Raw genomic sequence first — 18,175 nt, forward strand, 5'->3', positions numbered from 1 at the left:
ATGGAGATATTTTTTAAAAGTTTCACTGATTTAAAAAAATAAAAACAAAAGAAAAGAAAGTGTTTTGCAGGACCCAAGTCAAACATAAAACACAATCTCTCGCTTTTTGTATATGGAGATGGAAATGGAACCTACTAGTGTCTATTAAAGTAAAAACTCTTTCTACTTCCATTGGTAGTCTCCAACATATTCAAAAGATAACTCTATTCTTATAACTACTTGGGTATATATTCAAAGTTGCTATATGTATTGTGTTAGCTTCATTTTTTTTCCTACATGATTTGACACAACTCTTTCTTTAAAATTGTCATATTGTCATTTATATAGAACCCTCCAGAGAGGCAGAATTGGTGTAAATAAATTATGTGCACTAGTTGTAAGTTTAAGACACGCCACGGCCACTGTTCTGAAGTCGGTACCCTTTAGTTCTGAGGATGTATTTACAATAAAGACATCCAACAATAAGGGAATCCAATTCTAGGAAGATACGGTTGATTCAAATCGTGGAATTAAGTGCAACTGTATTTGAGCCCTAAGCCTTGCCAACTGAAATTCACACGAATCAAACTACATGATTCAAATACGTTTACAGTATGCCACCTTAAGGAACCTCATGTGTTGAAGGGCCTTCCAAAACAATTGCTCTTTCTATATACAAATTAAGAGAACTTCCCACAATCCTTACTCTATAATAAATAACCAACATAATTCAACTAAGCAAAAACATCATGCCAAATTGTTCTTTCATATATCAAAGGCACCATCAGAATGATTACTTCTTGAAGCTTAAGAACAATTTCCCTTCTTAGAACTCTCAAAAAATAAACTTTTATCAAAAACCTTCCCGAAATTCCTTTCTCTTGCGTATGTCTCTTCATTGATCAAACTAAATGTGCATTCCAAAATAGATCTGAAGGATGCACAATCACTACCAACCACATTTATGTTAAAAATTCGGCTTTAGGGGAGCTGTGAAAATTGAGAAATAGGAGTAATTAAGAGGATGGCTTCAAACCAAGCTATATCTGGGAACACCTAACTAATGTTTGACTGCCAAAAAAGAATCAGGAATATTAAAGTGACCTACCTAATTAACATAAAGCCCAAACCATTAATATATCTATATTTCCTAATAATTAAGACTAATAAATTTGCTGACCGCCATAAACATAAATATAATCAATCTTGTACAATAGTAACCTATTTAGGAATGTTGATCAAATCGACTCCCAATTGATGATGGATCAAGAAATTAACCCGAGACATTTTGACCTTGAATTCAATCACACATAATCCCAAAATCTATCTTACTAACATACTACAATGTTTTAGCTTGTTAGAAATTAGTTCTCTAAGGTAAGACCTCAACAGATCTCATTCTTTCAGTTATTCCAAAAAACTCTTTAAGTATCACTATAATCAAAGATAATTCTCTATGATAAGAGTTGAATAATAAAGTTTCACTTTTGCGCACTGATAAGATTATTTATGCATCTTTTTTGCTATGTACATTGGGAGATGTTTTCTTCAATGCTGATATCTCACTTTGAAGTTTTTGATTGTCCTCTTCCAGACGATCATACTTGAGGAGGAAACCCTGAGCTTGTTCCTCAAGAGCCTTGGCATTTGCTTCTGCTGACTTTGCCTGCTTTTCTATTGACTCGGAATCTAAACTCAGCGTTTGTAACTTGTGCTTCAGCTCAGCAATTTCATCTTTCAACACTTTCGTTGTATTTGAACTGCTTTTTTGTTTCTCTTCGTTGAGAGGTGTCCGAGTATTTTTAACTTCCTTTTTAAGTGCATCTACCCTTCGAACGAAGTAGTGCAGGCGGTCAATTAAAAAACCAAGTAAAAGAGCATATCCTGTAATTGCAAGTGACAGAAGAAGATAAGATAAATTCCTTTACATGTGGAAAAGAAAATAATAAATAGTAGTATCCTCTCAAACAACTTGAGTAAACTCAGAATGACAAATTGAAAAAGCTACTACAATTATTAGTCTTTTATGCAAATACAATCTGATGGTTGTATTAAATTATGAGAGCAATACATTATAAAACCAGGATGACTATATTGAGAATTAGAAATCATTATAAGAAAAAAATTTTATTGTTAAATTCTTGAGTGGAGGTTCTATCACAAGTTCAAGGGGCACATGGATAGAGTTGATTACATCTTCCATACACCACAGTATCTGTAGAATCAGGCATCTTTACAAAAATCAAACAGATGAAATCCAAACTCCACATTAATTCCCATCATAGAGATCCGAGACCCCAAGGAATAGATATTGGCTGCTACATTTATCTTGCAACACACATTTCAACTTCTCAGAAAGATTTGAACACCTTACAATAGGGCACCATTTGAGGCATAGATATTGGCCTTCACAGTGTGAACTGTTTGCCAATGGCATTTACAGGACTCAGATATCCAAAGCTTCCATTGAGCTAAACAAAGCTCTGCAGTTTAGACAAAGTGACCATTGATCTTATCACCTTACCAGTGAAGCTAGGAAAAGAGCAACAGACTTGGATAGAAAAATAAAGTAGATGGGAACTAAAGAAGAAAGTAATATGTTTGCTCATCATACACTTGAGGCATAACAGGCAATCATATCTACACAAGGAAACAAGTACATCTTGATGTGTCATGTCAACACAGATAGTAGCACATTAAAGTTGTTTAAATTGTTGCTGTTGCTAGCATATCCCTACTTGCCTTGGAAAATTAGTCAACATCCATAGGAAGACTTAATACCTCTCTTGTATGCAAGGATACGCAGGTATTGGCTAGGAAATAAACAAGTGATTAGAAATACAATCAAGTACATTATATTCCAAATTTTCATGCAGGCCAGTTCAAATTTCAGGTAAATTGTTGGTGATAATATCATTGGCAGATGGACATAACCAGCGACAGATTACCTTGATTAATATATCTATACCAGAAAGAAGGAAACTAAATCTACAAAGGAATAAGGAACATCAAAAGGAAGTCAAAAAAATATCAGGGAAACAAAGTGTTATCAACATTTGCTTAAGCATTTCCCACAAACCAGAAATTGTTTTAAACTTATCTCATTGTGATGTTTAAGCTTAAGATGTTGAAGCCGCTAGAAAGCATAAATGAAAGTCTCATAGAAAGGACCATCCCAAAGAAATCTACTACTGAAAGGCTTCTTGAGAATGCTAAAGCCAATTTAACATGCAGGTCAGACCGAAGTAAATGGAAGATCAATTTGAAGAGAGCTGTAGACAGAGTCAACTAAAGAAGCTTTCTTAAGAAGAATGAAGGCTGAGCTAAAGAGATTAAACACTTGGAAGGAGAAGAAACTCATTGTCTGTAGTAATATGGGAAAAGGCTTGCCTCCTCTGCCTTAGCTAATGATATCATGAGCAGGTTTGGAGAAAAGTTATATTCGTGTATTTGAAAGATGGACTCTCTGCTCCAAGTTCCTTTCTGTTGGACAAAGAAGGAAAAAAATATCCCAAATTACCAAAAAACACGATGGGACAGGTATAAATATTTGTAGGCAGAACTACTGAGCAAGCCCAAATGATGCCAATGATGTAACTAGAGCACCATCAACCACAGCAAAAGCAGAAAATATGCAAATACATGATTTATCTGAAACATAAAGCAATTGAAAACCATCAGATTCTAATGTTTCTCAGCACCCATGTTGCAGCTGATGTGCTGAATTCCATGTATTAGTCAAATAATCATTAAGTTTTGATTCTTCTAAAAATAGATGCTAGACTAAAATTTTCAGCCATTTCCTTACATTTGTGATGTTTTGAATATTATTATCTAAATGAATACTGTAAAGTATTAATGTTTTGGGAAGCATGGCTTTTTATAAAATAAAAAAGATAATATTAAATTAGTAAGGAGAAAAATAAAACAATTTTGGCCATTTTCTTGCATTTGTGATGTTTTGAATATTATTATTTGAATGAATACTGTTAAGTGTTAAAGTTTTGGGAAGCATGGCTTTTTATAAAATAAAAAAGATAATATTAAATTAGTAAGGAGAAAAATAAAACATTTTGGCTCCAGTCAGGCTTGAGGTGGAAATAAACTGGACATTCAAATACAGAACCATTAACAGTTTACTCAATTTAAGATCATGCAGCTACAATTTCCCAGGTCCAATTCAGTGGCTCTAGAAATGAGCTAAGGTACTCCTTAAATACAGGATTTGTTGGAATGTGGATTAACCATCTATTATTTGTAAGATTTGTGAAGGCAATTTAATAAGAGGCGGTATGCAGGACCTAAGTACATCCTCTTCCTTGCAGGAAGGTTCTCTTGAACACGTGGTGAGAAATGTACAATGCTGACATTTACAGATTTTTATACGTATTTACATGAAAGAGAAAGTTGATTGTTCCAAGCAACTACAAACCAACTTAATACAAAACAAAACAAAACAAAAACACTTTCAAAAGAAAAGTGTTAATAGTTTTTCTTAGGTTTTTACATTTGCACGTGATAAAAGCTCACCCAGAATAGCATAGAGAATCATGGATGTACATGATCTTTAAAGAAACCAATAGTTATTAACTTGATCTCACAGAGATAATATAGAGAATCTGCAAAACCAAGGTGAAGAAACAAGTCCTTAGAGGCCTAAAAACCTCCAAGGTGTTTTCATTTATTTCCAAAATGTTCTTTACATAATACAAAATCCCAAAACTCTAAAGTGTTAGCGGTCAGAAAATGTTGAAATGAGAAGGATTCCTCCCTTTTATAACTTTCTAACAAGCTTTAAGGAATAGCTACTTTATAACCACTTCATAACTAACTGTATCCATTAACAACAAAACATAACCCTGAAATGACTTGAAGGACAACTTAAGTCAATTGCTTAACATAAACGACAAGGTCAGACCCATCTATTCTCAATATAGAAATAGAACATTAATATCACTTTTTTAGTTCCTTGTCAAGCTCTACGACAGCTTCTTATGTCATGGTTCCTTAACAGCAGCATAACATTCTACAAAAACCCAGTCTTGTGTAGCACCTAAGCTTTTGCAGCAACTGGGTCTTCTGCACCAATGTTGTATGATATGTTAGATAGTGTACTGTGCAGATGTTTTGGCTTTGTATTTGAACTACTCACAAGGCTCCAGCATTTGGCAATTTATTTTCCTTCAAAAATCAGCTGGAACTCTTTACGCAAAGCTCTGTATGCATGCTGAACCCTCTTCCTGATTTCCACATGTCCCCTTCAATTGTATTAGTTGAGGAAAGCAATTTGTCCAGTTACTACCTCCCTTTCATTCCTAAAGTTAAGCTCACCTAACAAAGCCTGAAATTGTCTGTAATACAAACATTTGCATTGCAATTCTTCAACAAATTCTTTGAATCCATTGACTTCTAAATCATTATTATAAGGCAATGTTTCAGATGCATTGACAAGATCAATGCAAGATTTATGTTTATCCACCTCTTCTCCAAACATATCCATCACTTTGCAATACAGTTTACCTAATAACTTCTCTGACCTACAAGAAACCAAATCATTTTTGTCCATAAAATCTGGATATCGCCTGGGCCTTAGATAGTGTGGCCTCAGCTGCTAACTTTTCAAGTTTATGGTATTCTCATCAAATGCACTACAATCACTTACATCTGCCCAAGCCACATGTGCGTTGAAAATAACACCCAAACTATCCTTGATCATATGTTGCACAAAAATTTCAATCACATCCATCCTTGTCATAGGTAGTTATGATTCACTGTTTATCCTGGAGCATAGTACACTGGGCCCCAACTCTCACTGCTTTCTGGTATCAACCTAGAGTCTGAAGAAACAAAGTAGATATCCCCATCAAGGGCCCAGCCAGAAGCTTCATCAAGAGGAGGTCTATCACCTTTCCGTAGGAAGATCAAACAACCAACCAAATCTTGCAACCAAGGAGCATCAACTGCTTCTATGATTTGTACATTGCTTCTTGACCACAATAACTTTTCCTTTCTACAAAGATCGAGTCATTTTCGAGAACACAGACTTCCTAAACACTGACTTGGTTAGTTGTGACAGTTTACTCTTCCTCAATCAGCAATTAACATAAGATCCTTGATGTGGATAAGGAAAGACACAACCACATGGATGGAGAATCTTTTAGCATGTTCAAATGGTAGATTAAATCAGTTTATAACACTTTTTTTATTTTTAGGTGTTCAAAACAATGTGTCATTGTCCACATCATTCCTAGACATATGGAAGTGGAGGGCAGGCTTTCTTGTTTCACTTAACTTAAAATAGCTTGTATGCCTATGTACTTGAAAGGAACTCAAAGTTTCAAAATACATGTGCAGTTAAAACACACCACATGAAATTCCTCATGTTTGGAGTGTTAGCTCCAGAAGTGAAATCCCAATTCCCTAAAGCCAAACAATATCCAAATGCCATGGATGCCAACTTAAGGTGGATAGCCTGTGGCTTATGAGTAGGCAGAGACAACAATTGGCCAAGTAATAAGAATGGGTAACTCCTAGTTTAGGCTCTGCCTGGCCAATGAGAGTGTTTCCTGATGTCTTTAAGAATGGTACAATTAGAGAAAAATGAATGGAAAACTCAAGATCCTAACAGCCATCTCAAATACAATATGAACCGTAAAATGTCACTAAATTTCATGTCAGTGTTGGCTGCAACCAGACTACTACGATCTCCAAATGAGCAGAAAAGAACTTTCTTGCACATGTACCCAAACAAAACAGCAGTACTATTCCCTAGTGAATCCACTTAGTTTCACATACACATGCAAGAAAATCAGCATACTTGTACAATGTAAAATATCTACCAGTTTTAGGACAGCATACGGTACATTGTGAATTGTATTACTTGATCATACAAGTATGGTGGGACCTAATTCTACTCCTAAGCTAATGAAGACAAGAGATAGTGTGATTGGAATATTTTTGGTCTTTGGGCTACAATACCAGTGCTTACTTCAAAGCCACGGCCTGCAGGGAAGAAGAGAGCACGACTACAAACAATAAATAGAACTAGACTTGCATACACACACAAATCAGAGATAAAAGATTTCTATAGCTAACCATGCTTAACAATCCATCTCAAAGCTGCAACAACCATATGAAACAAGAGAAGACCATTACAAAAGTTTTGCAATGTATAAAAATATTGTCACACAATCATCTAACTCATGTTACAATCACACCATCAAGTGTGGCAAGAGGAGATCAACTATGTCCAAAGATCCCCTTGAGTTGCTATAGTCTACCATGGAGACATTCAATTACTTTACACTTTACAGACAACTTCAATTGACTACCTTCCCTAAAATTTATAAAGTATGTCCTTTTCTCTTACAGACTTGACTCACATGAATTGATGCCTTCAAACAACCTGAGACAAATACAGCCAGAAAGTTTTCTCAAAGATCAATTTATTGAGCATTTCAGTTACATTACATCAAGTCCCTAGGACAAGGTTGTAGAAGTCTCTTGGAGTCAACATATATCATTCACTAACACAACCATCTACACAAGAAATCTCTCTTTAATTTGTAGATAGGTACCCTAGGGAAAAGAAAACATTCTTTCCACGTTCAAACAAGTCACCAAGCACCAATTCATAGGCCTACAAGTGTGAGCATTCCATAATAACATGCAAGTCGTCGAAGCCCATTTCATCAACAACATATTGCCTTGCATCTAGATCCACACCCTTGAGAAGTCAAACAATACTTAGGATTGATTTTGACATCTGCAAATCACTGTCACATTTATTTGGGATCAGTTTTGGTGTGCCAAGAGATGAAAGGGGTGGATGAGAAACAATATTCAAATATCAAAGCTCCAAAGTGTATTTGCAGTTAGGGTTTGTGAATTGCATAGGAGGCTAGGACGTCCACAATATAAATTGGCAAATATAGGAACTTGGCATGCAACTTGCAAATTGCAAGGAAAGGCCACAAGTTTGTGGGGTGTGTGCATAGCAAAACAATGGAGCTCGGAAGCAAGGATGCTATTTGTAAATAGGGGTGAAAATTTTGCCAAGACTACTTCTCAGAAAGCGAAGATCAATAAGAAACTTCCAAAAGTTGCAAACTTACATGTAGGTTTTGACATTCCACAAGCAACAAAGGGAACAAGAAGCAAATGTTGGGAAGCAACTCGGAAAAGTTGCAAACTTGGACACAATGTCCACAATTTTATAGGCAACAAACAGAGCAAGGAGTGGAAATCAGGAAGCAACTTGCAAATTTGTATGTGGAGTTTGAAGTTTCACAAGCAACAAAGGGTGCAAGAAGTAGAGATTGGAAAGCAACTTGCAAGCGAGGTCCAAAGTTCCACAAGCAATAAAGAGAGCACGAAGAGGAGGTTGGAAAGCAACTTGCAAAATTGCAGACAATGTATGTAATGTCCCCTTTTCAATAAATTCATGTTTGTGGAACTAAAGTCTAATCCCCATTTCTAGCATCTCACCTGGTCCAATTTTCTGTGTTTGTTCTTCCTCTCCATCCGCCATGTGTATGCCCAAGGCACCTAAAGTTTCTATGGGTGGTGGAATGTCAAATCTTCTAAGTGCATGTATGTTGTTAAGTATCAAAATTTCCCATCCTGGCATGCCTTTCTGCCCACCTCCACCTTTTCCTCTATTACTATCAAAGTATCGAACTTTCCCATCTCAGCATACCTTCCCACCCAACTCTGTCTTTCTCCTTCATTCTGTCAAGATATCAAACCTTCCCATCCTGACATGCCTTTCCATCCAACTCTGGTGTTTCCTTCATTTCTATCAAGATATCGGACTTCTCCATCCTATCATCCCTTTCTGCCAAAACCCACTCCTACCCAAACCTTTGTCAAAGAGTCAAACTTTCTCTCATCAGCATACCTCGATCCCTGACTTGTGGTACGAGTCATGAGGTATCCTCGACCCCTAAACTTTGACATCCCTACCTTATTGCATTGTTCACCTAACCTGCCACATAGCATGACCTAGAGTGCCATTAGTAGTTAGTTTTGACACTACAATGACTCTAGAAGGGATTTTCTACCCCAAAAACATTGTTTAGATAAAAAGGGTGTGGATTTGCATGTGCGTGTGACATTGGAGGATGAGGATGGTCATGCTTCATTGATTTGGTGGTTGCCATTAATGACCCTTGATACTTGCATACATCTAGCCTTTTTTTGGGTAGGATCTCATATCAACCATCGAATTCAATGTTATTATGGGTGGGCATGTTCATTCAAGAATCATGCATTATTCTACAAAAAAACCTAACCGAAAACCTACTCTAAGCACTCGTATTCAAGCAACCAAATTCAAGCACGAAAACCATTGAGTCTACCAAAGATTAAAGGACAAACCCCTTTGATTTCATGAGTCACGGGACAAAACCCCTTTGACTTGAACGAATGATAACATTCAAGTTTGTATTTGAGCTTTCATAGTGGCAAATCACAACTTCATCTAGTTCGTGTGATTTGTAATCAGTTGCAAACTTCAACTTATCACTTATATTTGATTTGTAATTGTTGTAGCTTATGCATTGCATGTCCACTATTGTTGTTGTTGATGTAGCAACATCTTGTAATGAATTGTCAAACTTAGATATAAATAAGATTTGGGAAATGCTTTGCAAGTCTTAACCACATTGAGTTTATATAATATGTTATCTATTGTGGGATTCAAGCATAGCAATTTAATGTTGTTGTATCTACTATTGTTACAACATATAGTAATGTATTTCATATCTCAATAATATTAAGAAAAGTTTGAGACTTTATGTGTCTTTGCCAACTTCATTTGAAATCCAGGTTGTTAATGTTAATATAAAAATCATAAAGAAATCTAGGTTTTTGTAAGTTTTGGGTTAATTATTTAAATCTGCAATTTATTTTCTTAAAATAACTGTTAGGGGTATCATAGTATCTGAAGTTCTGCAAACAACAAAAGGGAGTGAAAATCTTGGGATGCAACTTGCGCTAGTTGTCAATTTGCATGCATGGCTCAAAGTTTCATAGGCAACAAAGGGAGGAAGAAGTGGAGGTTAGGAAGCAACTTGCAAAAGTTGCAAATTTTAACCCATTGTCCAAAGTTCCATAGGCAATAGAGGCATAAAATGGAGGTTGGGAAGCAAGATGCAAATTTGCACGAGGTCTGAAGTTCTACAAGAAACAAAAGGAGTAAAAAGTGGAGGTTGGCCAGTAGCTTAAAAAATTACAAACTTGCATGTGGGGTCTAAAGTTCTACAAGCAACAAAGAGAGCAAGAAGTGGAGGTTAGGGAACAACCTACTAAAATTGCAAACTTACATGGAAACTCTAAAGTTCCACCAAAACATGTAAACTAAACAAAGGCCCCCCAAAACTTCGAATTTTCAACAAATGAGAACACACAGATAAGATAGGTGCACAATAAAAAACTGAACATGACTCGACCAAGATGGCCCATTTGTGAGGTCTTGGATTGGTAATCTATGATGGGGAAAAAACAAGGATCTAGGGCAACACTCGCAAGCATGAAATGCAAAATTTGCATTAGGAGACAACATGGAGCATTCTTTTCTCTTCTTTTTTCTTCAACACTTTTACCAAGTGGTAGACAAAGACAGAGAGTAGGAGTGAGAGATTGGATAGTTTCTCTCTACTTTTCAAATTCAAGCAAAATTAATACCATTTAGTATACATGGCACACCTTATAAACTGAATTCTGTTAAATATTCAAGTTATCTTCAATTAGGAGCAATAAATATGTCTTCAATTGATCATATGTGCAATCAGAAGTAAAGCTTAAATAAAAATTGAAAATAAAAATTGAAGTAGCAAGAAGAAGAATAACGCAACATATATCTTGGGAAAACCCAACCTGAAATGTTGACCTCACTATATTAACATTGAACAAGTTTTACAATACAATGAGAAGACCCCACACAAATGATGTAGGATCAATATCACCACTTTGAAAGCATGCCAATAGCCAACCCCATACTCTAAATTTGCAATACCATCCAATCAAATGCCAAACCTATATCCCAAGGTTTATATTTATAGTTGTTGTGTCATCTAGGAAACCACCTATGGTTTCCTCAAAAACATGGCCTTCCAAAATGGGCACCCACATAATGATTAAGAGGACCATTGAAACTCTAAAGCCATCTTTCACGCATACAAGTGTAACCCCCACCTTATTACTACTCAAACACTCAAACTATATGCTTGACTAGAGTGCCATGGAGATCAAACCCTATATCAACTCTCGTATATATCTTGATTGGATTGGTACATCATAAAAATAAGATAAAAGAATGTGAAATAACATGTTTTGATATGCTAGCAAATGGTAATATGTTTTTCACATGTCTTGAAATAACTTGGGATGATTTAATTGAAATCTTTGTGTATTGATGGTTACAAACATTTTGGCTTTAACTATTTCCACTCCTCGTAGTCTTATATATGTACATTGCTCATAGACATTAATCATTAACATATAAAATATGTCATGTTGTAGCATAATGTGTGAGGCCTCAACATATTATTGTGATTTATTCTGAGTATTTAGAAAATTGGAACAACAAAAAATTTGTTAAGGGGGTCGAAGTGCAGCTCTGTAAAAGACCAGCCCTACTCGCTATCATTTGTTGCCTGTACTAAGGACATTACCTATGGATAATATGATTTTCACAAGCTTGCCCCACCCCTTTGCATCTTCTATTTTCCAATCTCTATTGTTGCTTTTGGTGGAAACAAATCAGACCACTCCTTCGCTATGAGAATGCCTTTTAAGTGCCCAACAATTGCCAATTAGACCACAACTTTTGGCAACCACTAAAAACAAAATATGAAAAGCTATCCATAACCAACAAGAAACTAAAAAAAATAGGTCAAATAAACAAGTATCAACAAATCATAAGAAGTTCTAAATATACCAACAACAATCCTAATATAATTTATGGTACCAAGTCTAAGGATTGCCTTGGAAAACGAGTTAGGAAATAAGGAAAGCCTAAATAGGAAATTGGTAGAGTTAAGTCAATCAACATAAAGAGAATGAATACACAATGGACTCTTGAATTGCATTTAGATAGAAGAATTAGAACATACTTATTTAATGGTTAAAAGAGAGATTGAGGTTGCATAACTTAGAATATTATGGTTAGATCTATGTCTAATACAATGAGTACTAGGAAATGCAACAGGTGTGTTGGAGAATTTCATTGGAGAGGTGGTTGAGGATGTTGTTCTTTAAATGGAATTAAAACAGTACATTTGACATAATTAAAATTAGAAGTGTATTGAGTAAGATTTTAATTTTTTTCAACAAAATTATGAAAAAAACAAGAATACAAGATGAGTGAACCTTGGAAGAGTCATTCATAGTGGAGGATACAGTAAATGGAAAATTGATGAATTGTGCTATCGAATGTTGAAATATCATTATCCAAGTTGAACAGTAAATAATAGTCTTCAAATGAACCATGCTAAAAGATTTTGCAAATGGGGTAGCAAGCTAAGTCAATTTGATCTTAGGAGGAACTCTATCGTTAAGTGTGCTTGAGTCAAAACAGTACTAGGATGGGTGACCTCTAGAAAATTCATAATGCTTCACCCATGTGAGCATCACCTAGATGCAATAAGTGCTAAGTGAACCATTCATGCTCATGAGAGATGGGTTCATGCGAACCACTATTCATGAAATATGGGTCAATGAGATTGACTCAAAAACTACACCAATGAATCTTGATAAAACATCATAAGTTGATGCACTATGAAAAATAACTCGTTGTAATCTCTCATTTGTAGAATATTTTGAATAGGGAACCATAAATATACATACTTAGCTATTTGGGCCCATTGATTTTGTCATCAAGAAAACTTATTAATACTAACAAATTTCATTATAAGTCCACAACATTCTCCAAGGTATCAACCTTCTCCAACAACACCTCTCTCCAACCATGTCTATAAAAGAAATGATGCTACACATCAATATTCTTTGTTCAAGCATGATAAGTAGGGTTCTATGCCAAACAGATTGCACTTTGACTGTCACAATCTACGCTTACAGCTTTCTTTAAAACCAACATCTAAACAGGGCCTTTGTGACCATACTATATCCTTCAATACATGAGTGGCTGCATGTACTCAACTTTTTATAGTTGAGAGGGTAACAACTACGTATCTCTTGCTCATCTAGATGATTACTCTACCAAAAAAGTTGTGCACATAATCACTTGAAGATTCTTGAAAATTAAAATATTCAAGCTAGATAACATCAACAAAACCTTGTATATCTAATAACATACATAAGTAGATATGTCTTCCTTGATAACAAATTGACTGATCTAAAGTCACATGTCAATATCTAAAAACTCTCTTTACAATAGCACAATTCTCTTTCCCTACATTAGACATGTATCAGCTCAATGTGCCCATTGAATAGGCAATGTTTGTTATAGTACAAAGCATGGCCTACATTAGACTTCCAACAACACTTTCATAAAGATCATGATACATGTCATCAATGTCTTCTTGTGTCTAGACTCTAGGGAGACTGTTTTACAAATAACTTTAAACCAACAAGAATGGGAATATTAAAGGTTTACATTCTTGCATTCTAAACATTTGCAATATCAACTCTAGATATTTCCCCTAATTCAAGCAAAGTTTTTTGTTTAAATAATCCCTTTTAATTTACATGTCCAAAATAATGTCTACAACACCAAGAGACTTCTTATCACACAAAGATGACAACTGAGATTTAACATCTTAGACCAATTCTTCGTTTTGAATTGATAACATATCAACATATATCACAATAACAAAAATGGTCATCACCCTATTTAAAATATACTTTGTGACCAATTGTGGTTACAAATCCAAGTCATGACAGATTAGCATCAAACTTTTAATACCATATCATTGTTGATTGCTTTAGGCCATAAAAGGACTTCTTTGACCTACAAACTAAGTCCTCTTTTCTTTGAACTAAATTATTTGGCTACAACATATAGATTTTTTCTTCGAGATCCTCACGTAGATATGTTGTCTTTACATTTGTATGTTCTACTTCAAGATTAAAAACAATACTAGAAAGAAATCTAAAGGAATTTCAATTAGAAACAAGAGAGTAGATCTCTTGAAAGTTCATTACCTCCACTTGGCAATATCCTTTCGCTAACAATTGAGCTTTATACTTCTCTACTTTAGCTTTAGCTTTAAACTCCTTGAACACCCATTTGCTACCAGCCAATTTTCTTCAAGTAGAAAACTTGAGCAAATCACATGTCAACTATCCAAGACCTTCATTTCTCCATCCATGCCCTTCTTCTAGAATTTATCTTCCTCTAAATGAAGTGTCTCCCAACAGTTCTTGGATCATCATCAATAGGATGAAGGTAGAACAAAAATTCGATGGACAATACTATTTTGGTTGTGTTGTTCTCAATTCAATCTCCTCAAGACGAGGGTTTGAAATTCTTCCTCATCTAGTCCACTTTCTTCTATCGATTCCTATAGGAACACAAATTCTTCATCTCTAAACTCAAATTGCACATTTTTTGGGTTCTTCCTTTCTTGGTTATTCTTCTTGCTTTGGAGGCTTTTTAACCTCTCTAAAGTTTACATAAAGATTGTACATGGTTTTCTTTGTTTCTACACTCTAAAGCTTTAAACTTTTTTTTAATATGTGAAATAAAGGTCTAGAGTCTTCACCCATTTTATATATATTTACCAAAATAAAAATATGAGATTGCTTGAATCACCATATATGGTGTAACTAGATCCCAATCTCCCAACTTGATAATTTGGTAAAAAGCAAAATGCCTATTGATAATCCTTATCTAGATATTAGACACTAAACTTATTAGTTTATATATAATATCAATTCTGTAGGTGATGCTCCAGAAGAACTTTCTTCTTCATCTAATTGTTTCACACCCACAACCCTCAACATAAATTTGATGGCTTTCTTTTCCCTTTCTGCCTGAAACTTTGCTAAATTGAGAAGAAGCCTTAAATGATGCTTTTAGCTTTACCAAATACAAGCCAAGAGAATCATCCCATTCTCCTCTCACCATAAAGTTTTGCATTCTCTCAGTTTCTTCAACCAAGGTGAAGAAATATGCCCCCGCCTCCATAAAGGAGCCCATTGAAACCAAACCCCAAACTTCATTGCCCACCATCAAAAGAAGTCAACTCCTACAAATGTTAGCAGACCCAAGGGCTTTGTCAAGGCCTCTTCTTTACTCCTTCCTCAAGAAAAGTGTACTAAGGGCACTCAACAATCCTTTATTCTACATGAAATCCAACAAGTTCAAAGGAAATATGGAAGAAGTATTAGTATAAACCATTCTTTGTACCTTCGTGTCCAATTAACCTAAGCCCGACACCTCTTTGATTGAATAATGAAATTAATTTCCCAAGCACAGATTAGTAACTACCCCCTTAAACAACATTTCCTCTATTCTATATATAGATGAAATTTTGGTTTGATTGTATGCTAAGAAAAAGTGAGAGCAAGCTTCAACAATAGCAAAAAATAATACAAGTTTGAGTTCTCATGATTAAAGTGAGCCATCAAAAAGCACCACACAATCGAATCCAAAAGCTAGTTAACAGTATCAAAAAGCAGTTAAAGTCACCTCCTTACTTAATCCACACATACCAAATGCATATCATGTTAGATGTTCTGGCGAATGAGATAGTTCATAATTAAATGTCACTTTCCCAAACAAAAGCAAGGCTAGGTCACCTTTCAACATTATTTTATAAAAACTCTAAGCTATCAAAGAGAGGATTTCTTACTAATCCACTTCTCTAGCAGAGTTTTATCAACAAAGGCCAATGTAGGCAATTGAACAAGTAACATGCAATCTTAACTACCTTTGTCCCAAATTTATATTATATGCTTGCAAAAATGAGCTTACTCCTTGATTTTTCAATTAGCATCTATGAATTCTTTGTGCATCTCCATTCTATTGTGATGCGTATAGAGTTATCTTTTGTCTTGTTATTCTACACTACTTACAAAACTGCTCAAGTTCATTTGAGCAAAACTCTTTGCCACTATTTGTCATCAACATCTTTCTTCTTCTATTTCTAGTTTTTTACAAGGGTCTTAAAATTCCTGAATTTATTGAAAACCTCATATTTCTACTTGAGAAATAACACCCATGTTTTATTAAAGAAATCATCAATAAAGAAAACATAAAACAAAGAATCTCCCAATGATGGAGCAAGCATAGGTCCAAACATATTCCGATGTCTCATCTACTCTGCTGGCACTAGTAGAGAATTTATCTTGATTTTGTTTACAATATTCCCACTATTCACAAGAATAAAACCTAAGGGGCCAACCAAAATTCTTTCAAGCATGCCTTTGTTGTGGAAAGCTCAAAGCCTTTTCTCTCCAATGTGTCCCATTCTCTTGTGCCAAGCATTGTCTTTTTAACAAGCAACATATAAGTTTTGTCCATTTCCTTGCTAACCTTAAGGAAAATGAAGCTACTGCATCTATCATTCATAGCACTTGCCTTTCAATTGAACAATGTTCCAATGTGAACTCCGTTTGCCAATACTATTGCTCCTTGAGCCATCTTGCAGCTATCTTCATTAAGTATTACCTACATCACTTATTTTACTTAAAAATATCAAATTTCTATCCAACACCAGAAAATATAAAACCTTAATGAGGGTTTTGACCCTTCCACCTTTAAACATCATCCTTATTCTTCTACATCCTATGAAATTATATAATCAATGTCTCCTAAAGAAACTTCACCTCCATTATATCTTTTATATTTGTAAAACCACTCCTTGTGGAGATGTTGAAGGAATAGCTTCGGTCAGAATCCCAGATCAAATGTGAAAGTGGCCTATCGGCCTTTCACATTTGATCTATAAATTAATCTTATTTAAACTTATCATATTCCAACCATATCGACTCTTGTCTAATTACAGTTAGATTAATCCATAACACGATTTGTTAAAAACCAATCATATAATCAACTATGTTGATTATCGATTATGCCTATCACCGCTTCTATTATCGGGTTAGTTAATTGTTAGTAAATTATTGTTATCGATTATGCCAAGTTCATTTGATTATATTCAACTCAATTATATAAATCGGTCTGCATTAACTAAACAGTGTATTGTCTTCGTGGCTCCTTGTGGAAAAGTCATGACTCTATTGGAGACTTTAGAAATGATATATCTGTCAATACGTTGTCCTTGGTAAAGGAAGATAGACAGCGATAATATTATAGTCTTTGCAGTCTGTGAGAAAGTCATAAGCAGCAGTTCGTGTTCTTTCAGCAAGATCGAGTTTATTCTCCATCAGCGTGTTCTTCTCAACAAAGGACATCAATCGATATAGAAGAAAAGTCAATTAAGAAGAGATCATTATACATCAATCCTCAAACTTGCTGCAGTTCAATTGTGTGAGTTCTTATCTATATTATCTGATCACCAAAATCAACAGGAGAGTCATGAATGGAACTACCTAAGTCAATTGCATTGCATGCTTGAAGGTGCCTCGTATGCATCTCCTACTTCAATGAAGATCTTTATTTCTGTGGAAGGAATATCACCAAGTACTTTACCTTTGTCAAGCTTCTTAAATTTGCACTACTTGAAATGCCCAGTTTTATTGTGAACCAACCATTCTTCACAAGTGTTATCGTAGAGATTTAGATTTACCTCTAGTCTTTGAATGTTTGTCCCCTAACCTGTTTTTATTTCTCTAGAGATGGGAAAACTATAAAAAATAAGGCATTGTTTATGAGATTCTTCCATGGAATTTCACTTCATCTCTTCTAATAACAAGGATGGGACTCAATCCTTGAGATTTAAATTAGATGATGCCCTAGCCATACCAATAACAAGATTATCAAGCATGAATTTGGAAAAGAACATAACAAACTAATACATCTATCTTCACCCATCTTAAGAATCACTGAAGCTAGTTGACTTACGACAAAGTTAAATGCATTCAAAGTCACTGGCATTCATCCTAACAGAACTTTTTCTTTTAAAGAAACAGTTTGTTTACTACGAACTTTGTTTGACACAAAGACCCTAACTTTATCCATCCTTGTCACAAATTGTTTGCCTCATTTGATCAAATTAACACTATTAATAATTTAAATTTTAAATTAAAATTTAAAAACGAAAACAAAGTA

The 18,175-nt window shown here is 34.9% G+C and overlaps 1 protein-coding gene across 3 annotated transcripts in view; it reads right to left on the reverse strand.

The window, feature by feature from the left end:
• Window positions 1-1,233: 1,233 nt before the first annotated feature.
• Window positions 1,234-18,175, reverse strand: part of LOC131044702 (uncharacterized) — a 28,698-nt gene continuing 11,756 nt past the window's right edge. For all 3 annotated transcript variants that reach the window (XM_057978084.2, XM_057978082.2, XM_057978083.2), the window contains exon 2: window positions 1,234-1,863. In XM_057978084.2, coding sequence (XP_057834067.2) covers window positions 1,487-1,863 — 377 coding nt within the window. In that variant the 3' untranslated portion in view covers window positions 1,234-1,486. The remainder of the gene's footprint in view (window positions 1,864-18,175) is intronic.

This window comes from Cryptomeria japonica, chromosome 3 (assembly GCF_030272615.1).
Source record: "Cryptomeria japonica chromosome 3, Sugi_1.0, whole genome shotgun sequence".
NCBI classification, from domain to species: Eukaryota; Viridiplantae; Streptophyta; class Pinopsida; order Cupressales; family Cupressaceae; genus Cryptomeria; species Cryptomeria japonica.